Source organism: Spinacia oleracea, chromosome 2 (genome assembly GCF_020520425.1).
Source record: "Spinacia oleracea cultivar Varoflay chromosome 2, BTI_SOV_V1, whole genome shotgun sequence".
NCBI lineage: Eukaryota > Viridiplantae > Streptophyta > Magnoliopsida > Caryophyllales > Amaranthaceae > Spinacia > Spinacia oleracea.
In genome coordinates this window covers 39,652,047-39,679,528 of record NC_079488.1, presented here as the reverse complement: position 1 = coordinate 39,679,528, position 27,482 = coordinate 39,652,047, and the positions used below count along the sequence as shown (strand labels likewise).

At 34.8% G+C, this 27,482-nt stretch overlaps 2 protein-coding genes and 1 long non-coding RNA gene across 7 annotated transcripts; 1 reads left to right on the top strand and 2 right to left on the bottom strand.

The window, feature by feature from the left end:
- Positions 1-545: 545 nt before the first annotated feature.
- LOC130467825 (uncharacterized) lies at positions 546-9,191 on the top strand. The gene is made up of 2 exons (XR_008927765.1): positions 546-1,066; positions 8,807-9,191. It is a non-coding gene; the product is annotated as an uncharacterized lncRNA (long non-coding RNA).
- Positions 7,929-27,320, bottom strand: LOC110793226 (extensin). 5 transcript variants are annotated; one of them, XM_056836726.1, is made up of 14 exons: positions 26,993-27,320; positions 25,686-26,334; positions 25,003-25,386; positions 24,656-24,729; positions 21,513-21,681; positions 16,074-16,131; positions 13,683-14,692; positions 13,361-13,599; positions 12,765-12,977; positions 12,590-12,682; positions 11,425-11,526; positions 10,869-11,297; positions 10,700-10,774; positions 7,929-8,204 (listed from the first exon to the last, which is right to left on the bottom strand). In XM_056836726.1, the coding sequence occupies exons 8-13, from the start codon at positions 13,367-13,369 to the stop codon at positions 10,727-10,729; spliced, it is 894 nt and encodes a 297-aa protein (XP_056692704.1). In that variant the 5' UTR covers positions 13,370-13,599; positions 13,683-14,692; positions 16,074-16,131; positions 21,513-21,681; positions 24,656-24,729; positions 25,003-25,386; positions 25,686-26,334; positions 26,993-27,320; the 3' UTR covers positions 7,929-8,204; positions 10,700-10,726. The 5 variants fall into 5 exon arrangements, with proteins under 5 accessions (XP_056692704.1, XP_056692701.1, XP_056692700.1 ...); XM_056836723.1 differs by lacking the exons at positions 7,929-8,204; positions 10,700-10,774; positions 10,869-11,297; ... (1 more) ...; positions 12,590-12,682; positions 12,765-12,977 and adding an exon at positions 26,438-26,495 and having other exon boundaries at positions 13,266-13,599; XM_056836722.1 differs by lacking the exons at positions 7,929-8,204; positions 10,700-10,774; positions 10,869-11,297; ... (1 more) ...; positions 12,590-12,682; positions 12,765-12,977 and having other exon boundaries at positions 13,266-13,599; positions 25,686-25,985; positions 26,133-26,334.
- LOC130467364 (uncharacterized) lies at positions 17,139-20,657 on the bottom strand. The gene is made up of 4 exons (XM_056835861.1): positions 18,298-20,657; positions 17,911-18,210; positions 17,770-17,831; positions 17,139-17,635 (listed from the first exon to the last, which is right to left on the bottom strand). Exons 1-4 carry the CDS (start codon positions 20,655-20,657, stop codon positions 17,139-17,141), a joined length of 3,219 nt encoding a protein of 1,072 aa, XP_056691839.1.
- Positions 27,321-27,482: the final 162 nt, after the last annotated feature.

The following is a 27,482-nucleotide window of genomic DNA, read 5'->3' as shown; positions in this document are numbered from 1 at the left end:
GGATTTTTGACTCGTCGTAATTAGGTTGTCGTTAAAGATACAAATTCTTGTAGTGTATTACTAAGAAACTAATGATACAAATTATTGCAGAATAATTTGCCAATAAATATTTCTTGATTTCTCACTTCTCTCCTTCTTTTCTCTCCATTTATTTCTCTTTGTCTTTACTGATTACATCTTCTCCAAATAAGGAGGAATAACCAACGGTATTTTTGTGCAAGTTTTTGTTTTAAGGTCGAGTTTTGAACAGCAAACTCTATTTGTGAGTTACTCGTTATCTTCTTTCGTAAATAATTTGTACAAAGTATTATTTATTGACATGACATGTTATATGACGTTGTTTATGCTCTCAGTTTATCTTTTATACAGATAATTAGCTATGTCAATATAAATATATATATATATATATATATATATATATATATATATATATATATATAATTAGATTGGATTGGATTTGTTTATTTATAAAATGGAAGGTCTCTTTGGTCTTTTGTTGCTCTAATCTAAAAGCTTAAAGTTAGCAAAAAGGAAAGGGACCTTACTTTATAAGGGACATGAGTACATGACTATGAGTGAGTTAGGCAAAGTGATGATGTTTATAAAGGGAGAAGTTCTCAAATTTATATTTGCTTAAAGTAAAAGAAGTTACCCAAACCTTTATTCTAGGGTTCACTTTTTTTTTGAGTGTTTGTTGTCATATATCTTTGCTTAAAGTTTGACCCAAAGTGACATGATTGTATTCATGTACTCCATTATAAGTGAATGAATAATTTTGGTGAAAACATCTATGGGGTCTCCTTTTGTATCATTATATTCTGTCAATTATACTTTGAGATTATAGAACCTTTCTTTCTATCAATCGTGATTCATTTTGAATTTGTGCGCCGACAACGGTCTCTTTGATATTATAATTTTTTTTTTTTTAATAGGTAAGAAGAAGGGACCCTAATTGAACCAGCACTTAGCACAGGTGAACCAGCCCAGCTCCGCAGCTCATCGATTGAGCCACTCCCAAACATTTCGCAGTTGATGGGACTCGAACTTGTAACCTCCAAGTCACAAGGTGAGTTCCCCACCAACTCCACCAACTTATGTTGGTTTCTTTGATATTATAATGAGACGACTTAATTTGTTTTTAAGAGAAAATCTGGACAAACGACAAATAGTATAGCCACGATTTGAGTTCAAGTCTTGGTTACCCCCTCTTAAAATTTTGCCAAATAAATTAGTTGATAACGCCTTAATTTAAATTACTCGTGACTCTTGCATGAATTTGTATGTTGATTATACATACGGAGTATTTTTATTGGATTAGTTTAGGGTTTATAGCGTTTAATTCACGTACTTTTTAAAATTATATCTTAACTCAATTGGACTTATACATCAGTAAAAATCATCTATTGAGATCTTAGCTTAGTTAAGATCGAGAGTCTATTTCCCATTAATCTTAAATTTGAATTTACATAAAAAAGAAAAGAAATGAAATTTGAATCACCTAAAACGATTAAGAGAAAAAAAGAAATATTTTAATTTTAAATGAGAAAATCATTGATAGCCAAAATGGTAGTTGTTCACAAATTTTTCCATAAAATGAGACAAAAGTGAAAATGACGGAAAGAGTTAAAATGATTTCAATTAGGAATGATGAAATCACTTTATGGAGGTAAGCGTGAGAAAGTATTAATTATGTGCTCCTTTTTCGGGTGATTAGATCTTCTTAATAATTGATTTACCACACAAACTCAACACTAATTCATCCCATGATTTTGGTTCTAATCATGAGATGCATTGCGTGCAATACATTTACGACTGTTATCATTCGTTGTTTGATTGAACATCACAAGTAATATTTCCTATGAAATTGTTTTTCCTTTATATTTCATATTTAAGTAGTGCGAATTTTGTAGAGTACGGTCATACGGTGTATTTGATTGATCATGAAATAAACCCCTATTCTTAATGGCCGAATGATTAAAATCGAATGGATCAAAACTGTCATAAACTAGATTGAAATTATAGAACTTAAACTGAACGTATTGAATTTAAATTGAAGAGCAGAAATTCTGGAGAAAAAAAAATCCACATTAAAGGGGTCTCATTACAGCTGTCAAAAATCGACCCGACCCGAACCCGACCCGAAAATACTGGGTCCTGAACAAGATTTTGTGACCCGTAATCCGATTTTATCCGAACCCGAGCAACCCGAAAAGGAATGGGTCAAAACCCGACCGAACCCGTTTTGGACCCGACCGATTGAAAATCATTGTATTTATAGTAATAAATGACATTATGAGAAAATTTAAGCATAATAGACACGTTGTTTTTACTATTGTTGTGTGTAATATGATTTTAATTTGAATTATACGCCATTTTATGGTTGAATTTGACTAAATATGAATTTTCGTAGGAAAATTTGTTAATTTGTGCCAATATTTTGTATATTTATCACATAAATTAATGAAAATATAATGCGCGTTTTAAAATCTCTCAACCCGTTGGGTCAACCCGAATCCGAAAGTTCTGGGTCTTGAACAAGCATTTGTAAACCCGAACCCGAAAGTGACCGACCCGATTCAACCCGAACCCGAAAGTAATTTTTTACAACCCAACCCGACCGACCCGTTTGACAGGTCTAGGTCTCATACTCCTTCCATATTTATAAAGGAGTTAAATATACCATTTTCGATCGTATTATTTTAGGAGTTGCACTAGTTTTTAGGGTCGGGTGATATGATGCTTCGGGTTACAACAATAAAAACATTTGTATTTACTTATTTTTTTTCCGCAATGATAATATGGAATGTGTCATGTCTTATGGTAAAGGCTTTAAACACAAGGTTGAGGTTCAAACCTTATACAAATCATATTTGACTTTTTTTTTTATGTATGTGAAGATCACATGGAGTGAATGACTCATAATTAAGCAGAGCGTTACGTGCCAACACTAGAGGAAAAAAGATCAAGTGCTGGCTCATTTTAAGGGGTTTAGTGCGGGCTTTTACATGTGCAGCACATGGCATGCCCGCACTTTATGTTTCTCAAGTGCTGCCAATTTGGAAAATGAGCCCGCACTTGAGTAATTTGGTGCTGCCAATTTTAGAATATGAGCCCGCACTTGACAAATTTGGTGCTGCCAATTTTGAAAATGAGCCCGCACTTGACATATTTGGTGCTACCAAATTTTAAAATGAGTCTGCACTTGACATATAAATGGGCAGCACAAGCATAAAAATGAGCCGCATTTGATATACTCCCTCTGTATTTATTTAAGGGATACACTTGCTTTTTCCGGCAGTATTTATTTAAGAGATACACTTGCCATTTTTAGTAACTTATCAACCCCACCATCTAATTAAATAATGTATCTACACCCCACCCCCAACCCCACTCCCTAAAATGACATGGTCCCCACTTGTTTTTCTTATTAAAATATCTACTCAACCCCACTTGTTTTATTACTTTATTTCATTCAATTCTTTTTCTTAATACGCGTGTCCGGCCAAGTGTATCTCTTAAATAAATACGGAGGGAGTATAACGATCCGCACTTGGCCTATAAATGAGCTGCACTTGATCTAGATTTGTTATATAACCGATTTCCCTGCTACATATTACAATTGGACCACGCCATTGATTAACCTCCATACATCACATAAAAAGTATCCAATTATATAGATAATTAAATTAAATAGTATATAATTATAAAGATAAAAGTCGATTACACAATCATATGAAAAACTAGTATCCATGATCTAAGATTCAGTACAAGAAAATATCAAGGACAATCACTGGTATGAAGTTTGCCAATTTTTCTCGAACTTCATTTATCTCCTCAAAGGTGAAAGCCTGCTCCCTCGGATTATTGAGTACCTTAAAAAGATCGACCATCAAAAAATATATCTATATACTTTAGTTATATTATAAATATAGAATCGTACAATAAATTAAGACTTAATGTGTTCATAACAATGAAATAATGAATCGTAAAATAATCAAAACTGTTTATTTCGGTCCCTACTTTCAACTAATGAACCTAAATGAGTATTTTAAACCCTTTAAATGTTTAATACACTTAGCTTTATTCTTCAAAGACTCATTATCACCCACTTTGGTCAATTTATGCACATATACGACTCATTGATAATTATAAGTCACATTTTGACTAAAATCGCTTATTTCGGTCCCACCTTTCAACTAATAAATCTAAATGAGTATATTAAACCTTTTACATGTTTAATATACTTATTTTAATGTTTCATTGACTCATTCTCACATACTTTGGTCAATTATGTACATATAAGACTCGTTTGATCATTATCAGTCACATTTTGACTAAAATGACTTACTTCTATCTCAACTTTCAATTAATGAACCTAAATGAGTATTTTAAACTCTTAACATGTTTAATATACTTATTATAATGTTTCAAAGACTCATTCTCACTACTTAAATCAAGTTATGTACATATAAGACTCGTTTGATCATCACCGGTCATATTTTGACTAAAATGGTTAATTTCCGTCCCAACTTTCAACTAATGAACTTAATGAGTATTTTAAAGTCTTTCCATGATTAATACACTTAGTTTTATGTTTCAAAGACTCATTTTCACCCGTTTTGGTGAAGTTATGCACATTTAAGCCTTATTAGTTCATTATCGGTCATATTTTGACAAAAATGGCATATTTCGATCCCAACTTTCAACTAATAAACTTAAATAAGTATTTTAAAGTCTTTACATGTTTAATACACTCATTATTATGTTTCAAAGACTCATTCTTACCCATTTTGGTGAAGTTATGCACATTTAAGCCTCGTTTGTTCATTATCAGTCACATTTAGACTAAAATGACTTATTTCGGTCCCAACTTTCAACTAATGAACTAAATAAATATTTAAAGCCTTCCCATGTTTAATAAACTTAATTTTATCTTTCAAACACTCATTTTCACCCAATTTTGGTCAAGTTATGCACATTTAAGCCCCGTTAGTTAATTATCAGTCACATTTTGACTAAAATGGCTTAGTTCGGTCCCAACTTTTAACTAATGAATTTAAATATGTATTTTAAAGTCTTTCCATGTTTAATATACTTAGTTTTATGTTTCAAACACTCATTATCACCCCATTTTGGTGAATTTATGCACATTTAAGCTTCGTTAGTTCATTATCGGTCACATTTTGACTAAAATGGCTTATTTCGATCCCAACTTTCAACTAATGAACTTAAATGAGTATTTTAAAGTCTTTACTTGTTTAATACACTTAGTTTTTTATTTCAAAGACTCATTCTCATACGTTTTGGTGAAGTTATGCATATTTAAGCTTATTAGTTCATTATTGGTCACATTTTCACAAAAATGGCATATTTTGATCCCAAATTTCAACTAATAAACTTAAATGAGTATTTTAAAGTCTTTACTTGTTTAATACACTTAGTTTTATGTTTCAAAGACTCATTCTCACCCATTTTGGTGAAGTTATGCACATTTAAGCCTCGTTAGTTCATTGTCAGTCACATTTTGACTAAAATGGCTTATTTCGGTTCCAACTTTCAACTAATGAACTTAAATAAGTATTTTAAAGCCTTCCCATGTTTAATACACTTAGTTTTATGTTTCAAACACTGATTTTCACCCCATTTTGGTCAAGTTATGCACATTTAAGCCTCGTTAGTTAATTATCGGTTATATTTTGACTAAAATGGCTTATTTCGGTCCCAACTTTCAACTAATGAATTTAAATAAGTATTTTAAAGTTTTTAATACACTTAGTTTTATGTTTCAAAGACTCATTCTCACCCATTTTGGTGAAGTTATGCACATTTAAGCCTCGTTAGTTCATTATCGGTCACATTTTGACTAAAATGGCTTATTTCGATCCCAACTTTCAACTAATGAACTTAAATGAGTATTTTAAAGTCTTTACATGTTTAATACACTTAGTTTTATGTTTCAAAGACTCATTCTCACCCATTTTGGTGAAGTTATGCACATTTAAGCCTCGTTAGTTCATTATCGGTCACATTTTGCTAAAATGGCTTATTTCGGTCCCAACTTTCAACTAATGAACTTAAATAAGTAATTTAAAGTCTTTACATGTTTAATACACTTATCTTTATGTTCCAAACACTCATTACCACCCATTTTGGTCAAGTTATGTACATTTAAGCCTCGTTAGTTCATTATCGGTCACATTTTGACTAAAATGGCTTATTTTGGTCCTCACTTTCAACAAAGGAACTTAAATAAGTATTTTAAAGTTTTTCCATATTTAATATTCTTAGTTTTATGTTCTAAAGACTTATTCTCACCCATTTTTGTGAAGTTATGCACATTTAAGCCTCGTTAGTTCATTATCGGTCACATTTTTACTAAAATGGCTTATTTCGATCCCAACTTTCTACTAATGAACTTAAATAAGTATTTTAAAGCCTTAAAATGTTTAATACACTATGTTTTATGTTTCAAAGACTCATATCACCTAATTTGGTCAAGTTATGCAAATTTAAGGCTCATTTGATCATTATAGGTCACATATTGACTAAAATGGATTATTTCGGTCCCAACTTTCAAGTAATGAACTTAAATAAGTATTTAAAACCCTTTACCTGTTTAATATACTTGGTTTTATGTTTCTAAGGCTCATTCTTACGTACTTTGGTCAAATTAAGCACATTTAAGGTTCGTTTGATCATTATATGTCATAGTTTGACTAAAATGACTTATTTTGGTCCCAAATTTTAACTAATAAACCTAAATAATTATTTTAAACCCTTTTTATGTTTATTAGACCTATTTTAATGTTTCTAAGACTCATTCTCGCCTACTTTAGTGAAGTTATGCACATTTAAGGTTAGGTTGTTCATTATATGTCATATTTTGATTAAAATGACGTATTTCCCTATGAACTTTCAACTAATGAACCTAAATAAGTATTTTATGTTTCAAAGACTCATTCTCACCTATTGTTGTCTAGACAACAATAGGCGAGAATGAGTCTTTGAAACATAAAAAACTATTGCTGGTTGTTCTTCTGCTGTTTCCGCTACAATGTGTGACCTATAATGATCGATAAGCTATTGTTGGTTTGATCATTATAGACTCATTCAAAGACACGGCAGAAGAACAACCAGCAATAAAAATAGCGGAAACAACAACAACAACCGGAATAACATCAACACAACAATAGCAGAAACAACACACTACAAAAAACGCGGCACATTGTGACGCTTTTTGGGACAAATTGCGACGCTCTAAAGTGTCGCTATTTCACATAGCGACGCTTTGGGAGAGGGTCGCTATTTTCATTGCCATTATTTACCGACGCTTTAGAGCGTCACAATTTGCAAAACAGCGATGTATTTCTCCGTCGCTAATTGGGATATAGTGACTCTATAAAGCGTCACTATTTGCACGCGTATAGACACATTTTTCCGCCACTATAAACCATATAGAGACGCTTTAGACACCCGAAATATATAGACTCTTATTAGAGTCACTATATGTTTACTTTCGTGCGAGGTCTCCCCATTCCCTCCAAAATAATTTAGACCCTTTGAAGCGTCACTATTTGCATCATATTATTTTTCATATATACGTAATAATTTAGAGACTTTGGAGCGTCCCAATTTGCATCATATTTTTTTTCATATATATATATATATATATATATATATATATATATATATATATATATATATATATATATATATATATATATATATATATATTATTTTTCATGAATTATCTATAAAAAAATATATCGACCATAGATAATAAATCATAATCAAATACAAATATTAACTTACTACGTATGTACACGTACTATCTTAGAGCAACATATATATATATATATATATATATATATATATATATATATATATATATATATATATATATATATATATAACATCATGCTATGATTCATATATATACTTAAGTAGTTAATTTAGAAAAAGTGATAAAAATCATCTATACATTAAATTAATTCGCAGAGTCTAGTCAAACTGAAATAAAAGCGATAGTTTTAAAACAAAAATAACTTTCTAACTAGCATTATCATTTTTTCTACAAGATAGTCCAAAACTAAATAAAAACAAGGTTACGAACAAGTAAACCTATCCTTATGCTAGCTTAGCTTCAAGATAACTTGTTCATCTCTTGATCTACATTTACTATTACCACTTGAATCATCAATAATCTGCAAAGAAAATTTATGTCAAATATATATGAATTGAGTATGATGAACATTCCATAAAATCAAGGGAAAATTAACAACAAGGTCAAGAACAATGTTAAAGAATCATGATTAGTTGTTTACCTTAGTAATAATTCCATAAAGAAAGGTAACAAAGAATCACATTTTAATCAGTTGATAGAGAACACAGAACGATAACAATACCACACAGATAGAACAGAAGTCTCAAGTTCTGGATTTGGAAGAAATCCTGATAATAAAATCAGCAGCTCAAACCAGTAACCACTCTAAGCTACAAGCATATAGAAGTAAGCAACTACGGACTACCAATCTCATGAATCCCTAAACAACACCTCAATAACAATTCAATTACTACTCAATTCAGTCACTACTAAAGTACTAATCATAATCTAATAATCAGTAGTCTACTGGTTGGGTGCTGATATATTGCAACAGATTCTTGCTTGCTACAACTGGCCACATTTTCCTCTGCTTCTTAATTCTAAAATACAATTAGATAATGTGACTAATTATTGATCAGTCTTGGAAAGCTGTGGCATGTGAGCTTGTGGCTAATGATTGATAATTTACTTACACATGTTCAGGAGCTCTTATCAAGTTATGCATCCAACTACAAATGTAAGACATCAATGGACTAGAAGACATCTACAAGCTTGGCCTACATGTCACAACAGTGGACTAGAAGACATCTGCAAGCTTGGCCTACCACAGTCATGGCAGACTAGCTGAGTTTCATGGCACACTAGCTGAGATGGTTGCCAAAAAAAAGACTATCGAGCTATATCACCTTAGAATGATGAATCACCGTAAAAAATACTAGCAGACTAGCTGTAGTTATGTATCGTTCTCTTAAGAACAACTGCAGTATGCTATTAGTATCTCTAATGCAGTATGTGAAATTGTTTCTAAACATGAGTCACATCAATATTCGCAAATGAAAATACAATGACCTACCTCAATTGGAAATAACATTATTCTCGAAATGAAACCAGCCCAGCATACTCAGCAGTACAACACAAACTCCTCCCAGAAAACCGTGAGTCTAGAAACTTAAACTACATCCCAAAGCACAGGAAACATGCAGCATACAAGATATTTGAACCAGCTAGCCATGCACACACAATCACAATTTAAGAGGGTTCGGACTTCAGAATAAGGAAAAATCAGACCAAGGGAGCAATAGCAATAGCAGCAGCAGCAGTAGCAATCTACTCGCTTTTACTTAGTCCTATTTATGCCAACTTTTTGTTCTCAATTTATCATCTTTCACCCCATTCCACGGGACTCAATTATATTTAATAATTCTCTTACTCTCAATCTCTTTCCTTCTAAAAGAAATAGGTAGTAAGGTAACCACTTGAGTATCTTGATTTCTCCTTAGTTTTTGTTGTTAAAGTAGCTAATCAGGAAAATGGAGGTTGTACCATGTGGGTCAATTGCAAATTGCATTTTCTACTTGTGAGGAAAAGGCAGGACGACTAAACTCTTACAGCATGGGGTAGGATCCATGCTAAGAAGCTAGATATTATTGTATTAATGTTTCTTCTGTTTACATGTCTACACTAACTCAAACTAGAGAAAGATGGAACACAATAGTCAACTTCACCAAGAACGGCATACTGCCGAGACCACTCTCACCAAGAACGGCATTAAATCGCTTAGAAAAAGAGAAAAAGAGAACCTATGAAGTGAAACCGACCCTTTCACATCAATTCAAATACACAATATTCTGTCAAGCACAACAACTTTCTAGGTACATGAAGACATGAAGTAAGAATTAAACAAATTAAAGGAAAGACATCCAAAACATCAATAATGACAGTAGCATTTTCTGTACTGAACTTGTTAAGACTAAGTGGTAAGATCTAAGAAATTCGGTGATAGAAGAACCAGGAAATGGCCATCCAAGTATTCTTTACAAACTCGACTAATTTTTCATAATTACTTCTCAAAAGTATACAACGGCCAAGTTAGAAAAGAACTAATCAGAACATAACTGATCTGACCAGTTCTGATTATTTTTTATAAGATCAGTTCTGTTCTAACCAGTTTTGTTTAGATCAGTTCTGTTCTGATCAGTTAGTTCTGTTTTGACCAGTTTTGTTTAGATCAGTTATGTTCTGACCAGTTTTGTTTATATCAGTTATGTTATGATCAGTCTGTTCAGACCAGTTCTGTTCAAGCTTATATTTTCACATGCTGATGAGAAGGTAATGGTCATGGATTACATCGCGGAGTTTTGAGCTAGAATCTAGGATCGATTAGTGTGCATATCGTCATATCCTACCAGCCTAAAGATAATTCTCAAAGTTTCATCTAATATCAACATAATACCTTATTATGATAATACTAAATCTAAGCATCTACCTTCTAATCTCACCATCATCCATAAGTAATCGACAACTATAAAGCTTGTTTCAGCTATAAGTTTATCTATAAAGCATGAAATGCAGTTAATTAATTCCTTATGAAATTACCTTGCATTTGGCAATAGTGTCAAAGTCTCATTTCTCGACCTGGTTGTTACCATTGCCACCAGAATCATCAGTAACCTACAAAAAGCATTTTAATATGTAAATTAGATATGCCACATTTCAGGTAATGATACATGATGCTCAATCAGAATAATTTCCAGAAATAACTAACCATAGTTATTGCTGATTCCGCACCATCTAAAAGGTTCGATGAAACATTCCCTTTGCGTACTTCCTTCAAAACTTGTCCCAAAAAAGAAGCAATCATTTTAAATGATTGTGTTGTTTCTTCAAACTTGGTGTTCAGAACTTGATTTTGTTGCGCAAGGTCCTCATTTTGCTTCTTGACAACTGATATTTCACCTTTCATGTTCTCCACTTCCATAGCATTGTTGTTAACATAGCTTGACCCTTCTTTCCTCAGCAAACCTTCCACTCCAAAGATGTCGCTTTGCTTCACTCCAAATCCATAATTCAGAGGACGTTTAGGTACTTCACCTTTATACATGAGCTCATTAAAGACTGCATTCTCAATTTCAATTACGGGCTTTGAAGAAGAGGAACTCGCAAGATTTTCTTGGACCTTTTTGTTGGCATCCTCCTGTTATATAATATGAAAAGATCACTCAAAATCTATTAACCAAGAATACTATGTACAAGCAAAGAAAAAAATAAATAGACTTCAAGAGACAAGATTGATTTATAGAATTAGCTCAATGCAATGATACCACAAATTGATGAGGAAGTGTGCCCTCTTTAAAGCTTCCATCTTCTTTGGCGTAAACTGATTTGAAAAATGCCAATTCGCTAAACACTCCTTTCTTCTCTTTCTGCAATTTCAGGAAAAAAATAAATTGAAAACTGAAATTTTGAAGTTCTTAAACCGACTATCACTATATTTGTTTAACACTTTGAGTTGTTATCCCCGTAGTAGAGTTGCTGGGTGCATTGCCACTTTGCAAGGGGTGACAGAGTCGGCAACAGAGGCAGTGACATCAGCAAGCTCTCTGCTAATTGTGTCGGGCTAAGGGGAATTCAGGAGTACGTTTCCTTGTAGATGCAGGGAAGATAATAAACAGAAGAAATATCAGCCAATAGTTGCTTTATACCTGTATTCAGTTTGTTTTGTTTCTGTAACAAGTGGCAAATATTAGTTCTAGTTATTAAGATATTAGGTAAATAAGTTTTTGCAAACTTGTTTGCAGGTACATCAACATAATTAGAAGTGAAGGACTTGAGATATCACAACCAGCACTTGATCCTGTTAAATCAGAGGTTCATCACCCTATTACTGCTCGCAGGAAGAATGAAATACTGCCTTTGTTGTTTAAATTGAATAGTTTTTGCAGCTTCATGCACTGCAGATGGACTTCATTGCCTCTGCTTTCTGATGTTTTCTACTTTAAACTTGGAGTATCCACGCACATCCGCTCCTATCCCCAGACCACCCTCCAGAATCATACTTCTTAGTTCCTGTTAAAAGTTGACTCTATTTGGCAGTAATAGTGTCAGGTAACCCCGTTTCCTGATCCTAAAAGCTCTAAGTTCATGAGAATCTAGGACAACTATCTCCAAAACGTTTGAAGAGTCACATAATATATACTTCTGCAACATGGTTTATAACAGAAACGGAAAGTAGGAAGATTTTCCCAGCTGCTGCTTTCAATTCCATTTACCCGCATAGCCAACTTTTCTACATTTCTCTACTTTAACATTCAAAACTAAAGAATGTCCCTATGTGTGTGATTAGATATGCATATACGAGTAAATATTACTCTTATTTGTTTATGAATTTTAGGCTTTTATATAACTCTTATTTTTTTATGAATTTTAGACTTAGCACCTATAGCAATTGAAATGCTACAAACCAAATAGCTAGGTTGAAAAGCATACCATATCAACTCTTCGATTAGCAAAGCTTGTAGCACCACTGTTGTGCTTATTGCCTTGTAAAGCTCGAGCATTTTTTCCCATTTCAGATTTTTCCTAGTTTCATGAAACCAATATTAGCATATATAGGTGAAACAAATAAAACTTACTAAATTTAGGATATTTTGGGGTCACAAACCATGGCCTCTAGTAAAAGCCAATAATCTACCAATTCCGTCCAACTCCTAGTGGACACTCCCTCAGGCACGTTGGCATAGTTCTCTTCTCGAGATTTATTCACTGGATCGAAAAAATCCTTCTTCAATTTGTATCGATGATTGTTCCATGGTTTGTCAATACGCATCACTAGTGCCTTGTTAACTAGAGGTCCATCAGGTAACACAAAATGTTTCTTCAAAAAAAAAAGGAAAAATTAAGTTACGCCACATTAGTAAACAGTAAAGTAGAAAGAGAAATTCAATACTCAAGCATGGATGATTATGGTGCAAACCAATGTTAACAAAATAATTTGCCTAGCTAGTTCTGATCAGATCAGACTGATCTATCTGATCTGATCAGCACTGATATGATCAGAACTAGCTAGGTGAACTTCGTGATTCTGCAGAAACTTAACCAGGGGTCGGAACCCCCATGACTAAATAAAAACCTGAAAAACAGGCAACTGATTGATGAACCCAGATGGAAACAGAATAAATTTAAAGCTAATTACACAGTTAACCAAGCTAAAATAAAACTACAATTAACATAAGTGTTAAGAACAATAAATCCACACACCCGAATCATTGTAACAACATTAGTTTTTAACTGATTGTTCACAGCACGCCAACTTGGGACTCCCACTGGACAAAGTGAATCATTTTTTGCAATAAGGAAGCTCACAAGGATCTTCCTTCCTTTTCGAATAGGTTGGTTGAATTCATTGAGCTTGACAATGTATCTGAACCCCTTTGCATCATGCCAAACGTCTCGAGGCAGAACTGGTCCCTTTACCAGATGTCGTATTCCATCAGCATCTGTCACAGGAGCTAAATCAGACTAAAAAATCACCAAGATCGATAATTTACAGTTTGCATATTTGATGTAGAGACATGTTTACCTATAGCTATAGCCTCCACCTTCTAATCAAACTCCCTCGATTCTGGCCAATTTGGAATAATGATTCGATGTCGAAGTGTTGCTTTCTTCACAGCAGTATCACTTCCTTCTCCTTGATCAAATTCATTTTCACTCTCAGAAGCCGATTCTTCAAATTCGTCCCAGTTGTAGTTTGGCATAACTTCACTCTCAACCTGATTGGATGGAGGAGATCGCAGAGGTTGAAATGCATTCTCACTCACATGCATGTATGTTGGAGGCAACTGACCTTCTTGCTTCCCGGTTCTCTTTTTCATTGCCATGGTGTCTGGTGGTGTAGGAGATTGTGACATCACATGTTTTGTTGCTCCCAAAGGTGCAACAAATGCTCTTTTCTCTAAATGTGGTTTGACACTTGTAAAAGAAGATACCGGCTGTTGTGTAGCTTTTTGAGGCTGTTGTGTAGCTTTGTGAAGCTGATGGGTAGCTTTTTGAGGCTGATTGGTAGCTGTTTGAGGCTGTTGGGAAGCTTTGAAAGGCTGCAAAGAAGGCTGCAAGGTAGCTTTGAAAGGCTGCAACACAGGCTGCATAGTAGGCTGGTGTGGATTCGGTGTTGACGCTTTTTGTGTTGCAATTTCAGTCAGATTGGGAAACGTAGGTCCTTTATACCATCTACTTTGTGTTGTTCCTGTAAGAGTGGGCAGAATTGGTTGTTGTAGTGGGTTAGAGGATGGTTTTGTCTGGGTAAAGGATGGTTTTGATAATGCCTTCAGTTGTGGCTTTGAAACCATGGAAGTAGGCCGAGGCAAGGATGATTGTGGTGCAACCATGGTTTTTTTAGCAGCTACTGGTTGCTTAATGGGTTGTGATACCGTCCCAAATGTCTGTGACACTCCAAGTGTTGGAAGACTGAACGGTCCCCAGTTTTGGGTGGATGGATCAGAAGATTTTGGGGACTTGGATGCAGCAATACTCGACCCTTCGTTAATAGCTACCAATGTTCTTTTAGTCTTGTAACTCATATTTTAGTTCCTGTTCAGAAAGTAAGAAACACAATCAGCCATGAATAAAAAGGTCATTAAACCAACTCAATTGCTACAAGAATGAATCACTAAATAGGATAATAGGTATTCACTCAAAGTGACAATCATACACGTTAAATCAGTTTAACATTTTCACATAAACAAGAATTACAATGAGCAGAAAACTCAGTAAATATAGAAGCAAAGTGCAAATCTGATTGAGAAAAAGAAATTCATCCTGGCTATAATTGGTCGTTAGCTCACGAGTGATCTAGAGTATAGAATATACAACTCATAGACTCAAAAGTCTGAAACCTTCAAGGAACTTGAAAACTTTATATTGGAAGGCCTTTTGCTCCGTTCATCCCTTTATTAAGTTTCATTATAACCTGTCACATTACAAGCATAAGCACGAAACAAGATAGAGAAGGCAAACCAGAAAGGAAACAACTAACGGAAACGCACTGAAGATATTATCAGAAAGTGAAGATATTAGCACTATGGAAACAACCAACCTCCAGGTGGCTACCAAATCTCCCTGGAGGTCGAATTAGCACTATGGCCCCTACGAATGTGGATGCGAATGAGTGTGTAGCAGCTTGGTGGAATGAGGAGGGTGATGGATGGCATTTGGAGGGATTGATCTCACATCTTTGGGTGCACGAACAGGAAGCTATCAAGATAATGAGGGTAGCAAGAATTTTGTTTATCTCCCTTGAACTCAAATTATCCCTTTATTGGTTTTAACATGTATTTTGTTTCATGTTTCTGCAGAGATACTTGAAATTTGAAGAATCTGCAGGTGACCCTGCGCGTGTTCAGATTCTATATGAACGTGCTATCACTGAGTTTCCTATATCTAGTGATTTGTGGACTGACGATGCACGCTATATAGAAAAGAAGCTCAAGGTACTTTCTCAATTTCTGATTTTAACTGTTTTGGTTGAGAAATCTGCTAGCTAGCTTATTATCAGTTGCCAAAAAACAATTTTTTCAGTTCTGATGGATCAAAGAGGTGATCTCATAGCTGGCACACTTCCTTTTTTTTTGGTGTAGTTTAGACTGAAGTTATAAGCAATATTTTAGTTGGCCTACACTCATTTACTACACTTTTGCTCTACAGTTATGAGGGAAAGGGCAAGATGAACCTGCTACACCCTCCTTTTCTGAGATTCAGACTACAGTGAAAACTCTCAATTTTTATATTATCATGGCACCAGGCAAAAGCTAAAAAACAATCTAAAACAAGTCATCAAACAAATCAGGAAGCTGTGAACCAGCAAAACAACATCAAGCAACAGCTGCATGTCTGACATGTATTATCAAAATGATTTGGCTACCTTATTAGTTATTCCCCATTCTGTTTTGAAAAGAAAGGAGGGGAACCATACCTGGAATAAAGATCTTTGCTGCTTGATTCAGAGAGCCTAAATCAGTAATATCCTGAGCCTGTAGTTTTAAGAAAATGATTATCAAGAGAGTTATACATTCCATAGGAGAGAAAACAGGCGATAAAAGGATCAATATTACAATACAAATGAGCTTAGAGAAGCTTGGAAAAAGCTACCTATAATTATATAAAGTCGGTGGTCACATATGATTCTCAAAGTCAAAAGACATAGAAAGAGGATCCAATGGGTGATCCAGCAGCTTAGTATAGTAGTAAATGGCAGCTTTGAAGAGGTGGATGCACATTGTTAATTGTTAACATGAATGCAGAACACAAATATCTAAGGGAGAATCAAGCCTGAATTGCAGAACTCGAAACAGACAGAAACATAAATGAAGAAGTAAAGAGGTAACGTGTTGATACTTGTGTAATATTGGAAACTACTGGAGTGATGTTTACTGTTATAAACAATAAAATCTAGTGAATTGTTTTTAGCAATATTTTACATTGGAGTCATTTCATGATTAACTCACAGCATTTCACTAATCTTACAGATTCAAACCGGTTTGTCTGTGTGGTTCTCCTTAGACAGCCAGGCATGATATTTTGGCAACTCTGACAGATACGCTTTGTCAAAGGGGGGTAAAACTTTCAGAACCAAGACAGATGCATACAAATAAGAATCAATCTTTTCCCAATAAACCTTATTGTTTAGTTATAATGGACCAACCCACCCCTGACACACATTTTCTTGTGTACCACAGGCGCAACAAAAAAGGGAAGAAAAGCAACAACAACACTGCAAAAACAATGAACCAAATCAAATACAAAAGGGGGAAATCACAAAAAATAAAGATAAATTGCCCCCTTTTCACGGAATAACGGTATAAAAGTATCTGTATCACCATCAAAGAAACTAGTAGTAAGGTACTTGGACATTAGTAGACAATAAAATAAGTGAGTATAGATTAAGTATATAACTCATTATTCAACTAGATTAAACAATATGACTCACAACGTCATGAACAAATTCAAATCCAAAGCAAAACATAAAAAATAAGCATGATCAATTGGTCCCACCCTCTTCCTCTACTGGTAAAGAATCCCCTAAATCAAACACATCTCTAGGCTTGTTCTTAACAACATGCAACCATCCCTTTTGTATCTCATCTTCTATGTAAAAAACTTGTTTTGCTTGAGATGAGAATACAAATGGATCATCTTGCAACAATCGTCCAGAATGCATCAATTTAGAGAAATTGACACATACTCCGCCATTTGGATATGCTTCTACACCCCTATGAATGTCTACCCAATCACAACGAAACAATACAACTTTGTAATCTCTGTAATAATCTAATTCATAGATATCTTTCACTTTTCCATAGTAGGCATCTCCATCCGCTTCGACCATAATTCCAGAATTTTGTGTCAAAAGACGAGAATCGCGATCCGTGGAAAGGAATTTGTATCCATTGATTATGTATCCTTTTAATTTTCTACCATAAGAATGCAAACCACCCGCCAAAGCTTTTCTTAGTTTCCCATCTTCGGTGGTTGCATCTATGTAATGTACCTACGATGATACATCATTAAATCAAATACATTTTTTTTAAAAGAAGTATGTATTCACATTAAAAGAACTTAAGTAATCTTATTTTGCAGCCACCCTCCAAATTCATTGATGATCCAGTTACTTTCATCACTCTCCGTGACAGGATTTTGTAAGTTCATTTGACGTTTCTCGGTTAAAAATTCACTTCATGGAAGAAGAACAAAATTAAAAATCATCTATTATAACAATTGATAATTCAAAAGAAAACCAACATAATACTTACTCCAGATCCCCTTTTATCTCATCAAAGTGAAGCAAAATGTAGCGATGAGCTTGTTTTATGCTTTTGTCATCAAGGCGAATGCTGACCTCCTTCCCAATAACTCGACCACCAGAATTAAACAAGTAATCATTGGGATTTGGAATGTCATCATCCATCCTTTTCGGTATGTTGAAAATGGTCTTAACACCTTGAAGATATCTCAAACAAAACTTACTTATCTCCTCTAAAAGGAAGCCTTCTGCAATAGATCCTTCAGGTTGGGCTTTATTGGTTACATGTAATTTCAAATGGGACAAGTACCTTTCAAATAAAACATTTGCACTTAATATATGATAAATGTGAAATATTAAATAAAAAGAATATAATTTAGACGTGTAAGATATTAACCTTTCAATGGGATACAACCATCTGTATTGCACTGGTCCACCAAGTTTAACCTCCTCCACTAAGTGAATCAACAAATGGACCATGATTTTGAAAAATGAAGGCAGAAACTCCTTTTCCAACTCACAAAGAGTTAAAATAATTTCATTTTGAAGACCATCTAAATCATCTGGATCAATAGTAGTAGAGCACAACTTCTTGAAAAAGGAAGACAATCTAGCCAACAAGTCAATTACTTTTGTAGCTTTAGAGGCCCTTAAGGCAACGGGAAGGATATCCTGCATTAGAAAATGGTTGTCATGACTTTTGAGGTTAATCAACTTCCTTTGCTTCATATTCACACAACTAGAAAGGTTGAATCCATATCCATCAGGAACTTTAATTTTCTGCAAAACATTTAGGAACCTCTCCTTCTCCTCCGTAGACATAGAATAGGAAGCCGGAGGCATGCATTCACCTCCGTTAGGATTAGTTCTCAGCCAAAGGTGAGACTTTATTCTCCATGCTTCAAGGGCTTCTCGATCATTCCTACTATCTCTACTCTTATCCATACTAAGAAGAGTTCCCAAAATATTCTCAGACACGTTTTTCTCAATGTGCATCACATCTAAATTATGCCTTAGAAGATTATGCTCCCAATACACCAAATCAAAGAATATTCTTCTCTTGGTACCAAAGTCACTTTCATCTTGGACATCATCGTCATCATCGTGTCCTCTTTGCCTCTTTTTCGGTGGTGCCTTCGACTTTCCGTAAACATGCTTCACCTTTTCTTGCTGCCTCAATATATCAGTGCCGCTAGGACGAGATGGGGCTTTACCCCACTCATTAGTTCCAAATTTCTCACAAAACTTGTCACCTTGACATCGATATGGGTGATCTGCAGGTAACCATTTTCTATAGCTACAATAGCAAATCTTGCTCCCAAATCTATCAGAAGGCGTGGAACATGCATTGTAACCTTTTGTGCTCAAACCAGAGAGCATTGCATAGCCAGGAAAGTCATTAATAGTCCAAAGCAAAGCCGCACGCAAATTAAATTTCTCTCCGGCAAAAGCATCAAAAGCTTCAACCCCTGTCCACAGCAATTTCAATTCATGCACTAATGGCTGCAGATACACGTCAATATCATTTCCGGGACTTGATTTTCCAGGAATAAGCGTGGACAGAATGAAAGAACACGGTTTCATACATAACCATGGTGGAAGATTATAAGGAATCAACATCACTGGCCACGTACTATAAGTGGTGTTCATTAAACGGTAAGGATTAAAACCATCACTCGCAAGACCTAATTGAACACTACGAGGGTCTAATGCAAAATCACTGTGACGCTCATCAAATGCCTTCCATGCTAAGCCATCTGAAGGATGCCTTAAAATCTTCTTATCATCTTCACCCAATCGCTCTGTATCATGCCATCTCATATCTTCTGCTATTTCTGATGACATGTAGATTCTTTTTAGTCTCGGTATAAGAGGGAAATATCGCATTACCTTAGCTGGCACACCTTTCTTACAAGTGTCCGTACCTTGATCACTTACAACGTTGCGCTTATCCTTAGTTTTCTTCCACCTCGATGTACCACAAACATGACACTTGTCTTTCTTTAAAAATTCACCCCAATACAACATGCAATTATTCGGACAAGCATAAATCTTTTCATACCCAAGGCCCAAGTCTTTTATCATTTTCTTACTGTAATAATAAGAAGAGGGAAAATCAAGTATTTGAGGAAATGCATCTAGAATTAGCTTCAACAACATATTGAAAGATTCTATGGACCAGTGATTCATACACTTCAAGTGAAACAAGTGTAACAGAAAAGATAACTTTGAAAAGTTGATACACCCCTCGTACAATTTCTCCTCAGAAGCTTCAAGCAACTTCTTATATGTCACATCTTCTTCTATTGTAGAATAATCATATTCTACATCTGTGTCATAGGCCACGGGCTCCTCAATCCATTCATCATCCTCTCGTGCTTCTAAATTTGGGCAATTGGGAGGCATATTAACACTAAATGCTGATCTTAATAGCCCTCCCATATTATCTCGACCTACAAACCCACTTTGGTTATCAAGGGATCCTTCACTAGTAATCCCTCCATCACTCTCAAACATACGCTGAAACGTATCCCCTTTACCATGAAAAATCCAATCCTTATATTGCTTATAAAATCCCTTAAACAAAATATGCCTCTCCACTTCATTTACGGAGAACCATTTCTCTACCTTACAGTTCTTACATGGACATCTAATTTTTCCTTCGACTAGATCTTGCTTGGAAAACTCAATAAATTCCATACAACCGTCGATATATTCATGATGACCAGTGGGTAGATCGATCCAACTTTTATTCATATCTATACGAAATTAGTTGAGTAATTAGTAATATACGTCGGTCGCAGAATAGGAAATTTTTATATGTACTTATTAAAATATTATGATCATTCTTAGAACCTTGATATATCACACGAGATTAATTTAAGTCACATAACACCTCCGTACACAACTCTTCTTAATTCATACCATAACTTATGGTTTTTTGTTTAATCATTCTTCCTTAGTGACTAATATTTGTGATCTATCTTCATCTTCTAAAAGTTATTACCCTCTATCACTTCCATATTATATTTTCTTTTTGCGTACAAGATCATACTTTCAACTTCACATGAATTTGCAAGGAAAATAAAGCATGTGATTTTAGCGCACAAGGTGATACTTTCAACTTCACACGAAGACAACAATATAAATCCATTTTTTAAAAAGAGTAAGAGTACCTTAAGTAACGTGGCATCACATAATCAGAATTTATGGTAAAATTTCTTGGATTAAATGTAATTAAGCTAAGCAAAATTATGCAGTGGGGATAATGTAATTAGACAAACAATACCAACACAAAATGCCAAAGCTAACAAAAATGCGTACTTACAGATTTGAAGCTATTATATCAAAACATTTGAAATTAAATCAACAGGAATACAATAGAAAGATCAAACTTTTGCATGATTGACGTAAGTTATGATAGCACAATAAACGTCGGTATATGCTCATTGTATATATATTGGACATCGAGGAAATGTAAAGCCACGGAAATTATATTCTAACACTTAACAAACCTAACTTGCAGAGTTGTAGCCCACCCTTGTCCATACAAAATTAGGGAAATAACAATTGTCCAATAAAAACCTAAAAGGGACTTTATAGTATACATACCTCTAGTATCAAAGAGCAGATGCAACGCACGAACCGATGCACGATTTGAACAACGCTAAAGACTTGCAGGAAACCTTGAACCGGTGTAGCAACGCACGAACTGATGCACGAACCTACGAACAACGCTAAAGAATCACAGGAAACCTTGAACCAATGTGGTCGGCGAAACCTGATAATGTTGATAAATTATGGTCAAAATATAAGGACAACAACATTATCAGGAATTTAAAATCTAAAAAATATAGTAGATGAAGTTATCAACTTAAACAGAAAACACTACAAACATATCAATTCATGACCATGAATGCTCCATGAAAATGAACAAATGTAGGGAAGCAATGTGCTAAGCGCAGGTCAAAGAAGGGAGTTTTTTCTACATGGAAAGTAAAAGCAAATATTATCTGCAATCTACTCCGCGATAAGGGGATCAAGCAATTGAGTTTACGAAAGTCGTTATTGTGGGGCGACAAAAATACCAGAGGAGAGAGAAAGGAGATAGTGGTGAACGTAGAGGGACAGGAGAAGAAGTGAACTAATCAGAAGTGAACTGATCAGAAGTGAACTGATCAGAAGTGAACTGATCAGGACTGATCAGGATTGATCAGTAAGGACTGTTCAGAACTGATCTGATCAGGACTGTTCAGAACTGATCTGATCAGGACTGATCTGGACTGATCTGATCAGGACTGATCTATTTTCTATGTCGTCTGAGAGTGCAAGTGTCACAGTCCATAGAAAGCTAGCTATTCCATTTATTACTCAAAAGTGATCACCATACTCCGTATTAAGCAGCCATATTATCTCATATTCAAGGAAGTTGACAGAACACAACACATAATTAAAAAGACTCCCAAAAGTTTTATAATAATATTAATCCTACCTTGTTATGTCTAATTTAAATATTAGTCATTATAGATTACTCTTCTATTATGACTCATCAATTCCACGACCAATTATTTATAACTTGTACACCGTAGCAATCAGTATGTATTACTCCACTTCTTAAGCTCTTAGCTAGTGTTTGTTTGAATAATGAAATGAGAATAGTAATCACAATTTTGGATAAGATTCTATTAATTTGTTAAGAATAGAGTTATTCAAATAGAACGATAATCTCATGATTGAGCTTGAACTGATTTAGTGAAACACTCCTATCCGGTGCAATTGCATAACCTCTAAAACTTTTTCTGTTAATGTTTCCCATTTTTTCCCGGTTATGCGCAACACATGATGTATATAGTTAAGGTTCGATAGTTATATTAGCAACACCAACATAAATTGGGATGTTTTCCGATTCCAATTACATTATTTATGTGTGGGATAAAGTAATTAAACCTAAACAACACCAACACAAATCAGGAGAAGAAGTGAACTGATTAGAAGTGAACTGATCAGAACTGATCAGGATGGATCAGTAAGGACAGATCAGGACTGATTTGATCAGGAATGATCCGATCAGGACTGATCTGATCAGGATTGATCAGAGCAGGACTGATCTATTTTCTATGTCGTAAATAGCCTAGGACTGATCTATTGTCATGTACTGCATGATCTATTGTCATGTAATGCATGATCTATTTTCTAAAATCAATAGAGATAAAAAGTTCAGGTATGTAATAAAAAATACTCTAAACAGCTCTATAGAGAAGCACTAAAAAAAGCTAGGTAACGACTCTTTACCATAAACCCTTACTCGCAAGTTCAAAATAATTCAACAGAAGAATACAATGTCGTTCTTTCTAACAATAGAACCTAAAGTGTAGCCAAACCATCCATTTCAAAAATTTGCTACTGTTACTTTTAACTCGATACATGTTGAAACTAACTGATATGTTATTATCAAAGCTCGTAGTCATAAAAACCATTTATGCATGCTGCAGTTTATTGGGGCAAAGATGGGGGCCTCAGGACTACAAATACAAACAGAAAGTGGCCTAATTAGCATCCCTAGTAATATCTGATGTGTTGTTGTGGAATATCTTCCTAGAGGTGCCCTAAAGAAATACCTCATTGATAATCGAAGGAAGAAGCTAGCTTTTAAGGTTGTCCACCAGTTGGCGCTTGATCTTTCTAGAGTGACAAATAATTTTGCAAACTCAGATAAATAATACCGGATGATAAGCTATAGTTCAAAGGTACTCTCAACTTGGCATGATAAACTCAGATAAACAATAAGCTAGTGCTGATAAGATAATATTTGGTTAGCTATGACAGTTCAAAACCGGATGATAGAAACTCAGAAATGGTTATCTGAGTTTATCATCCCAGCTATGACAGTTCAAAAATCAAAATCGGATGTTCTATCCCTTAACTCAGTTAAGCTATAGTTCAAAGCTACTCTCACTTCTCTGTGTTTTGAACTGCATATATTCAGATTAGGGTGCTTACTGCATAGGTTTATTCCTTACTCCATACAACTGGTAGTCAAACCTATATTTGTTGCCAACTAAAGCAGGGAAAGGCAAAGAAATTTATAATAAAGACAAGCAAAATGCTGATAAGATAAGATATTTAACACTGCGATACACTGCCACTACCTAATACTACAGTTATGACATATAGAAAGCATGCAGTAGCTTAACATAACGATGACAGACAGACAATGAGCTTATCAGTCACCTAATACTAAGTTCTGCTTTGTAAAGCTCAGTTCTGTTTTGTGCAAAGTTTTTTCAGTTCTTTTCTACTTACAGTCAGTCCATCGGTCACACATTTCACATAATCAGTCACAGAAAACAGTGTAGCCTCAAAAGAAGTTATAGATAACAGTAGAAAATGCTAAGTGAAAGGGTTCAAATAATTAGTATAAGTTCTATAGCGACAAATAATTTTTCAAACTCATCCAACATGCGCATTTGATGCACCAAGTTTCTCACTAAAGACAACCTAAACTAACCAAGTACAGCTAGGTGTCTTAAAGATTGACAACAGATTTTTCATACTAAGTACCAGATATCTTGGTCAGAGATTATCACCTAAATCTCACTAAATGTCTGTGTGTCTTTATACAAAGCATTGCCATGTATCCAAATTTCAAAGATTCTAGGCCAACTAAAAGTTGCAAATTTAAAACTATGGAATCACAAAAGTACAAAGTAATTCAAGAAAGATACCGCAGAAAATTAGAAATAGATAGACAATACCTACAGTAGTAACAACACGGAAGAAGAAGTCAGACGTTCACCACTTTCCAACTATCGTCCAAATTACCAACTATCTGCAATTGAAAACTAAAATAAATGAAATAGCAAACACTCTGTAAGCGGTATATAGAAAATCACAGAAACTAAGAAGACCCATTCTAGTTTTTTTCTTGAATTAAGGATGCAATATAACATGGAAAACTTAAAGGCATATGATTGACATTAGAAATTGACATGAAAAAACGTGAATTAACAATATATGACGGAAATTAAAATAGTGAATCAAACCTAAACATTGTTATATGATAAAAATCAAGTAGTGAAGCCGTGAAGCAGACCAAAAATACCTGGCGAATATATCCGGCAACACCGAGGATGAAGCAGCAATTAAGAAACCAGAGTATGCTTGAATTTCTCCAATTAAAAACCAGAGAGAGCAACGAATTTATCTTGAATTTGTTGGGCGAATTGTGAATTCAATAATTGGGATTTTTCATGAATTTATAGGATGAGGAGTGAGATAGCTTATACTGGGAGATTTGACTTTGCTAACGTAAAGGTTGAAGACGGAATTCAAGGAATTCGTTAATGGCCGGTGCTGAAGGTGAGGAGGAGAGAGACGAATTCATCGGAAATCTGACGAGGGTGGTTAGTTTCGTAACGCAGCAAGGTATGTCGGTGGGAGGAGGTTGAGAGAAACGTGGGAGGTGGGTTGAGAGTTAGGCGGGATTCTACGAAAAAAACAGAGAGTTAGGCGGGATTTTTTGCCCAAAAATTCAGTTGCTTTGCTGCCTCACAAACACGTGCAACACACGTGTCTTTTTTTTTTTGTAAATAGCGACGCTTTAGAACGTCGAAATATTTTGCGGCTCTCTAAAGCGTCGCAATTTACAAATTAATATTCGCGCCCCAATTTCCTTGCGACTCTTTGTTAGACCGTCACAATAATTCCGTCTCAATAGGTACCTCTTTTTTGTAGTGACAGCAACACGGCAACAGAATTAGAAGATACAACAATAGAGCTACTTACCAAGAATAGCAGATTTTGAAGAAAATGTGAAACTGCTGGACAAATCCCTCAATCTTCATATTTGTTTCAGTGTCAGAAGCAACTTCCTTATTTGCAGGCTTCACAGTGTGTTAATCCAACATCGATCTTACATTCCAAAATACTTGTTCCCTCTACAAACGTCGATCAATGTATGATTTATTGCTTCACTGCAACTAGATTAGAACTTAATACCATTTGCATCAGTTGGAAAAATGTCACGCAAATCAGTTAGAAAAGGCCTACACATTATCCCATACGAACGAGGCCATAGATACTCTCCTGAAACCGGACAGTCACTTATATCAATGTACCGCAATTGAATAAGATGGAAAATTGCATTAAATCGCAATGGAAGAAGACGCCGATTCAATTCTTATGTTTGTGTAAAGCAAAGGAAAACTAGAGAAACAAAAGATGTGAACTCACTGGCCAAGCATCTTTTATATTGTACATGGTAGAAACTGTTACATCAATTACGCTCACAGATCTGTGACAGATGAGGACTTTACTTGAGCTTCAAAAAGAGTAGAAGATACACCGACAGAACCAGAGGAATCACTCACTGTTCCAGCCTTCGGGTTTTCCAGCTAGAAGCTTTGGAACAACTCTAGCCGAGTGGATTTCAACTCTACATAAGAAAATTTAGCAATATCTTCAATGATACTTCGTATGATTCAATTACGTATTAAACTGTATAAGAACATTCAGAAAAAGTCTGATAAGGGATATACATATCAGGTGAAGCTTCTGGTGAACAGCAGCATCAAGAATTTCAAGAGCATCCCACGCCTAATTTAAAGCAGACACTATTCAATTTACTTCACCGTGTAATCTCACAAACTTGACACAAAAAGGACCAAAAAGGATACGAATTTCAGGGCCTGAATCACACCTGAATTTACTATATATTCACCAATATCAACCCGTAAATTACCCATTTAATTCAAAAACCCACAAAATAAAAATCACTAATTAAAATTAGAATCAAAATCATAGATATTGATATTGAGAGATTATGAACAAGAGTTGTGCAACTAAAATTCAGAAATCAGTAATTAAAACTAAAATCAGGCATGAAATCTGGAAAAGTAAACGATCGAATTAGGTTAAAAAGTATAACCGATAGAGATAAATATGAAAATCGATCATTCAGGGCAAACAAATCAAATAAAATGGAAAGAACATCTAACCAATCATCTCAAGAGTGATTCGACCATATGAACTTGAATTTTAAATCAAAATTAAACTAAAACAAAAATTGAATCACATAGAGAAAGTATAATTACCTGGGAAACTTGAATAAAGCAGAATCGTTGAAGGATTTCTTCAGATTATGGCAACTCGAAGCTTCTGGTTGTGTGGGTGGATGGGGGCGACTCAAGATGGAATATCCTCGAAACTACGTTCTTCATCTGACAATCGGCGATGGCGGAAGCAGCAGGGGTGGTAGAAGAAGCAGCAGCGGTGGTAGAAGAAGCAGCGGCGGTGGTGGAAGAAGCATCGGCGGTGGTGGAAGAAGCATCGGTAGAAGCAGAGAAGGGGAAGGACAAGGAGCGGGAAAATGAAAAAAAGCACAGCTTTCTTTTTGTGGGAAATCAATTGTGGGCTGTCTCTATTTTGGAAAAAAAACTGTGCTGCTCGTTTTTTAATTAGCCGCACTTGAGTTTAAAGTCCGCACTTGAATTCAAGTGCTGCCAATTTTCTAAAATGAGCTGCACTTGCCAATATATATATATATATATATATATATATATATATATATATATATATATATAT

Excerpts from the sequence above, each read along its gene's own strand:
- LOC110793226 (XM_056836723.1), bottom strand. The coding sequence starts at position 14,682 with ATGAGTTACAAGACTAAAAGAACATTGGTAGCTATTAACGAAGGGTCG.
- LOC130467364 (XM_056835861.1), bottom strand. The coding sequence starts at position 20,657 with ATGAATAAAAGTTGGATCGATCTACCCACTGGTCATCATGAATATATC. Across the intron at positions 17,832-17,910 it reads GAGATAAAAGGGGATCTGGA|TGAATTTTTAACCGAGAAAC; the intron begins GTAAGTATTATG and ends TCTTCCATGAAG. Across the intron at positions 17,636-17,769 it reads TGTCACGGAGAGTGATGAAA|ATGCAACCACCGAAGATGGG; the intron begins GTAACTGGATCA and ends TACATTACATAG.